The sequence below is a fragment of the Harpia harpyja genome, chromosome 5 (genome assembly GCF_026419915.1).
Source record: "Harpia harpyja isolate bHarHar1 chromosome 5, bHarHar1 primary haplotype, whole genome shotgun sequence".
In the NCBI taxonomy this organism is placed as follows: Eukaryota; Metazoa; Chordata; class Aves; order Accipitriformes; family Accipitridae; genus Harpia; species Harpia harpyja.
The window spans coordinates 78,984,385-78,990,386 of record NC_068944.1 but is presented as its reverse complement, the minus strand read 5'-3'; the positions used below and the strand labels follow the sequence as shown (position 1 = coordinate 78,990,386).

The 6,002-nt window shown below is 66.9% G+C and overlaps 1 protein-coding gene across 1 annotated transcript in view; it reads right to left on the bottom strand.

Moving 5' to 3' along the window:
* Positions 1-1,428: 1,428 nt before the first annotated feature.
* Positions 1,429-6,002, bottom strand: part of DGAT1 (diacylglycerol O-acyltransferase 1) — a 78,828-nt gene continuing 74,254 nt past the window's right edge. Inside the window, exons 4-19 of the mRNA XM_052786820.1 lie at positions 5,615-5,702; positions 5,061-5,101; positions 4,732-4,817; positions 4,536-4,588; positions 4,330-4,435; positions 4,059-4,196; positions 3,905-3,970; positions 3,676-3,779; positions 3,242-3,280; positions 2,974-3,015; positions 2,669-2,713; positions 2,458-2,570; positions 2,233-2,298; positions 2,017-2,104; positions 1,856-1,918; positions 1,429-1,713 (exon numbers count right to left, since the gene is read on the bottom strand). Of these exons, the coding sequence (XP_052642780.1) occupies positions 1,567-1,713; positions 1,856-1,918; positions 2,017-2,104; positions 2,233-2,298; positions 2,458-2,570; positions 2,669-2,713; positions 2,974-3,015; positions 3,242-3,280; positions 3,676-3,779; positions 3,905-3,970; positions 4,059-4,196; positions 4,330-4,435; positions 4,536-4,588; positions 4,732-4,817; positions 5,061-5,101; positions 5,615-5,702 (1,285 nt within the window). The 3' untranslated portion in view covers positions 1,429-1,566. The remainder of the gene's footprint in view (positions 1,714-1,855; positions 1,919-2,016; positions 2,105-2,232; positions 2,299-2,457; positions 2,571-2,668; positions 2,714-2,973; positions 3,016-3,241; positions 3,281-3,675; positions 3,780-3,904; positions 3,971-4,058; positions 4,197-4,329; positions 4,436-4,535; positions 4,589-4,731; positions 4,818-5,060; positions 5,102-5,614; positions 5,703-6,002) is intronic.

Here is a 6,002-nt window from a genome sequence, read left to right as displayed (position 1 = left end):
CAAACGGGACGTGACCCAGCAATGGGCACTCACAGCCCAGAAAGCCAACCGTATCCCGGGCTGCATCCAGAGCAGCGTGACCAGCAGGTCGAGGGAGGGGATTCTGCCCCTCGGCTCCGCTCTGGTGAGACCCCCCTGGAGCACTGCGTCCAGCTCTGGGGTCCCCAGCATGAGACAGACACGGACCTGTGGAGCGGGTCCAGAGAAGGGACATGGGAATGGTTCGATGGATGGAACTCCTCTGCTATGAGGAGAGGCTGAGAGAGTTGGGGTTGTTCAGCCTGGAGAAGAGAAGGCTCCGGGGAGACCTTATTGCAGCCTTTCTATACTTATTTAATAGGGGAACTTTTACTTACTTATAAGAAAGATGTAGAGACTTTTTTTAGCAGGACCTGTAGCAATAGGACAAGGAGTCATGGTTTTAACTAAAAGAGGCGAGATTCAGACTAGATGTAAGAAATTTTTTTTATGCTCAGGCTGGTGAAACACTGGCCCAGGTTGCCCAGAGAGGTGGTCGATGCCCCATCCCTGGAAACATTCCAGGTCAGGTTGGACGGGGCTCTGAGCAACCTGGTCTAGTTGAAGATGTCCCTGCTCATTGCAGAACTGGATGACTTCTTTTGAAGGTCCCTTCCAACCCAAACCATTCTCTGACTCGCCACAGGGTGAATCTCAGGCCCCTCCGGGCTCGGAGCGCTTCGAAGGGGCTGTTTGTTTGTTTGTTTGTGCACGGGGGGGGGGGGTCCTGCCGCAGCAAGTGGCCCCTCACTTGCCCTGTCCCCCCACCCAAGGGAGACTGGGGACCCTTCTAGGGCAAGAGGTTGAACCTTGTCCAGTCTGTCCCAGCTCCTTCCCCACCCCAAACTGGAGGACCACCCCCCCAGCTGGAACCAAAACTGCTCCCTGGCCAACCAAAAAAAAAAAAAAAAAAAAAAAAGACACTTTAATTACTCAGTATTTGAGAGAGATATACAATCTGGAAGGGTTAAAAGTGGCTGAGTGAGACCAGAGCAAGGCTGGGAGGCAGCAGCAGGGCCACGGGCAACCGCAGGCAGCTGCCTGCGTGGGCAGCCGACCGGGGACGGAGGAAGCGGGGCCCAAGGGCTCGCAGCCAGCACAGCCACCGCGGGCAAGGGGGGGGCATCGTGCCGGGGCCACCCCCAGCCTCTGGGGGTGACAGAGCCGGGGTGGGACACCCCCCCGCTAAACCCGGGGAGCGGGACGGGGATGGATAGGACAGTCCCGGTCCCTTAAAGTGCCTTTAACGCAGAGGAGGCTCTGCCGGGCAGGCGGCCGCTTCAAACTGGGGGGGGGGACAGCCGGGGCCAGAGGTCGGGCAGGCTCGGCTGCTGCCTCCCTCCTGCCCAGTCCCCCCGTCATCCCCAGGGCCGAGCGGTGGGGGGGGGTCCGTGTGCGTGTCCCCCCTCCCCGCCGTGCCCCGGGGGGTATTGCATTGATCCGACATTCGATTCGCAAGGACAGCGACGGCGGCACCGGCACGGTCTGAGGGGGTCCGCGCGCCCCAGCGGGGTCCACCGGGGAGGGAGGGGCCGTGGGCCCACCGCCTCACTGGTCGCCTTCGTAGTTGAGCACGTAGTAGTCGTGCACGTACATCAGGACGGCGATGGGCTGGCCGATGATCAGGGACATCCAGACGGCCGCGTTCCCGTAGTTACCCCTGAGGAATTTGGAGACGAACCAGGCCAGCGGGATCTGGAAGGGATGGCGGGGCAGGGTGGGGGGAGCAGCGTCAGCCCCACGGCAAAGCGGGGGCTCAACCTCGGGGGCTGCAGGACCCCCGACCCCTTGTCCCCCTTCCCAGGGGACCCAGCGCGGAGTCGGGGCTCTCGCTTACCTGAGCCGCCATCCCCATGAACGCCCAGGGCCGGAACATCTTCAGGGGGACGCTCAACAAGTACTGCGGGACACAGCGTCAGCTCCAGCAGGGACTCGGGGGGGGGGGCAGCAGCCAGGCAGCCCCCCCCCACCCCCCCGGAGCCGGGAGGGAGCACTGACCTCGTGGAAGAAGGCAGACGCCAGGAAAACGGCCGTCTGGGCTGCCCACTTGCTGGCCCCCCGCTTTAGCATGGGCTTGTAGAAATGCCTGAGAAGCAGCCCCCCCCCATTAGCGCAGGGTCCTGGGAGCGTCGCAGCCCCCCAGAGCGGGGGGGGGGGGGGACACACGACACGCACAGGACAGTCCCCTCCTGCGACCCCCCCCCCCCCCCGTACCTGAGACACCACTTGTGGACGGGGATGTTCCAGTTCTGCCAGAAATAGGTCACCGACTCCGAATTCCTGCGGAAGAGAGGGCAGTGAGCCGCAACCGGGAGCTGCCGCGTCCCCGCTCCACCCCACGCCGCAGGGACAGCGCGCGTGTCGTGTGTCCCCCCCCCCCAAAAAGTGCCCCACACCCGGGCACAGCTCAATGACCCCCCCCCCTTGCCCCCCACTCACCACCAGTCCCTGTAAAATTCCCGGTCCCCAAACTGCATCACTTCGGCCACCACGTTGAGGCAGGAGTGGAAGAACCAGTAGAAGAAGATGAGCCAGATGAGGTGGTTGGGGACCTGGCAGGGGGGGGGCGGAAGCCGTGAGGAGTAAGAGGGGGGGCTGGCTGTGTGTGTGTGTCCCCCACGGGGCAGGGGGGGGCAGCGGGGGTACTCACGGCCAGCTTCAGGAGCCGCTCGATGATCCGGGAATAATCCATGTCCTGCAAGGCATCGGCTCCCGTCACCCCCGTCCCACGGTCACCCGGGAAAGGGGCAGGCAGGGACCGGGCTGTCCCGGGGGGGGCTCGAAATGTGGGAGGGAGGGCAGCTTGGCCGGATCCTGGCGCTGGCTCTGGGGCCGGGCAGCTTCTGCCCCACTGAGGCCAGGCAGGGGGGGGAGTGGCGGGGGGGGGGGGGGTGAGCTGGAGCTTCTGCCCCCCCCCCAGAAAAAAAAAAACTGCCCGGGGCCCCCATCACTCACCCGAAATGGTTTCATGGAGTTCTGGATCGTGGGCACCATCCACTGGAACAGAAAACAGCGCTGGAGCCCGGGCCTGGCACAGGGAGGGGGGGACCCCCCCGGTGTCCCCCACCGGTGTGTCCCCCCCCCCCCCCCATGCTGGCAGAGCCCCCGGGTACCCGGGGACAGAGCCCCCCCCGTGCGGGGATGAGAAGGGAGGAGGGTGCCCAGCTCGGCCCCCAGCGACCCCCCAGGACAGGGGCCCAGAGTGAAGCCCCCCCCGCCGTACCTGCTGGATCAGCCCCACCAGCAGCTGGATGAAGAAGAGCTGGAAGACAGAGGCAGGGACCGAGCTGTTGGGGGGGGGCATCTGGCAGCCCCTGGCCCCCCCCATCTCAGGGACCCCCACCACCCCCCTATTTCAGGGGACCCCCCATCATCCCTCCTGCCTCAGGGCAGCCCCCCATCATCCTCCCCTCCCCATCTCAGGGATCCCCCCTGTCACAGGGACCCCCCCATCCCCTCCTTCCTCAGAGACCCCCCCATTTCAGGCACCCCCCCCCAAGTCCTGTTAGCTTTGCTGTGGAAGCAGAGAGCAGGTTCCCACCAACCCTGAGCCCCAACCCCCTGCAAGCAGGACCCCCCCACCTCCCCCCCCCCCCAGGATCCCCTGGACCCCCCCCCCCCCCACCAGCAGGACCCCCGGCCCCCCCCCGCTCTCACCATCTCAAAGAGGCGCCGGAGGAGGAAACGCTTGCGGACGCGGGGGGAGCGGGGAAAGTTCAGCTCGTAGCACAGGGTGGGCGCGAAGAGAAAGTAGTAGAGATCTGCGAGGAGGGGACGCGTGGGGGCGGGCGGCCGCAGACCCGGGGACCCCCCCCCCCGTGGGGGTCTGGGGACCCCCCCGGTGGGTCAGGGACCCCCCCCGCAGGTCTCTGTGGGTGGCACTTACTTCTGTAGGTGAGGTTGGCCGGGTAGGTGACCTCGTTCCTCCCCACGTCCCCGTTGGCTTTCTTGGCTGGGAGAGGGGAAGGGAGCCGTGAGCCCCCCCCAGGCAGGACGAAGCCACATGCCCCCCCCCCTCGCCCCCCCAACCGGTGCCGTACCTGGTGCCGAGCTGTCCTCGGGGGCCGGGGGGGCTGTTTTCACCTCCCTCCTCTCCCTACACCACTTATTGACGTCCCTGAAGGAGAAGAGCTTGAGGAAGACGATGGTGTAGATGGCCAGGGTGAAGACGGCCCCCACTGCGGGCAGAGGAGAGGCAGTGAGAGAGGGGAGGGGGGGGACAGGGCCCGATCCTGACCCCCCCAACCCCAGGGCGAGCCTGGATCCTGTCCCTGTGTCACGTGTGTCCCCCCCCCCGGCCTCTCCCCTCACCTGGGGTGATGGAGGTGACCACCAGCACGACGCCGGCGGGGAAGCAGAGGATGGCCAGCAGGTTGAGGGTGTGCAGGGCGGCCCCCGCCCCCTCCGAGAGGGAGCCCTGCGGGAGGGAGATGTGAAACCGGGGGTGGGGGGGCGCGGGGGGGGGGACCCTCCAGGCACGGGGAGGGGGCTCCCAGCACCCCCGGGGGGGGGCTCACCGCTGCCAGCCGTCTCTCCAGGGCCAGGGCCACCACCACAAAGACGTTGGCCGCTGTAAAGAGAAGAGGAGGAGGAGGAGGAGGAGGAGGAAGGCATTGGAGCTGGCAGGACTGCGTCCCCACAGCCCCGACTCGGGGTGATGGGCTTCGCCAGCCCCCCCATTCCTGGTGGGGGGGGGGCAGGGGGGGCACTCACCAATGATGAGGCAGAGGGAGGGCCAGCTGTAGGGGTCTTTGAGGAAGAGGGAGACCACCTGGATGGGGTCCACCAGGATCCCGTACCTGTGTGGAGGGGGGGGACGCACCTGAGCAACCAGCTCCCGAAGCCGGATGGGCCCCCCCACCCCGGACACCCGCTACAGCGTGGGGGTGCCCTCCCACCCGCACCACCGTTCCCCCACGGGGACACCCCCCTGCTCCCCCCACACCCCCAACAGCCCCTCAGGACCCCTCCGGCGGGACCCCAGGGATCGATGACACCCCTGACATCCGTGTGTGTCCCCCCCGCCACCCCCCCCAACTCACTTGATGAGGTTTTCCAGGAAGAGCCGGGCGTTGCTCAAGACCTGGAAGAGGAAGGAGGTGCTGGGGGCGGTGGAAGGAGAGGAGGGGGGACACACACACAGCCCCCCGCCTCCTCCCCGGGGACCCCCGGTGCCGTCCCGGGGCACCCCGGGGTTGGGGCCAGCTCCGGAACGCTCTTGCGTCACCGGTGCCACGAGTCTGTGCAAGGGTTGCGGCACGCGGCGCGGTGAGTCACGCGCCGGCCCAGAAACGACGGCCACGCAACTGCGGTTGCCCCGGGGAGGGGGAACTTCACGCCTTTTCCCCCCCCCTCACCACCACCACCACCCCCCGGGGAAGCCCGGAGACCGGCGACCCCGTCGTGGCACAGCCGCCGGCGCGAGCTAATCGGCCGCGGCCGAGTCCCTTCTGCCGGCTCTCGCCCGCTAATTGAATTAAAACCACACCGGGGGATTAGCCGTCACCGCGCCAGAGCTGCGGTCGTGCTGCTGGGGGGGTTCGGTCTGTCCCGGCACGGGGGTCCCGTCCCCCCCCAGTCCCCCCCCCCGACTCACCAGCATGACCACACACCAGTTGAGGATGCCCCGGTAGTTGCTGTAGCCGCTGGCCGAGCTCAGCAGAGACTCCTGCACCTTGTGGCACCTGGGGGGGAGAGGCAAATGGGGGACACACACACACACACACAGCAGCGGTGGGGTCAGCGTGGGGGGGGGGGCACGGACACACACAGCCAGAGCCACCCCAGGGACCCCGGCAGTGCCTTGGGGACAGGGATGGGAAATTTGGGGGGGGGGGGGGAAAAAACCCATGGGTTTTGTAACAGGTTGGGGGGGCTGCAGGCAGGAGGGCAGCGCCGGGACAGGCAGGTAGCAGGCAGGAGGGGAGCGTGGGGTGGGGGGGGAGTGTAGAGGGCCCCCCCCAGTGCTTGGGGACACGATTTCC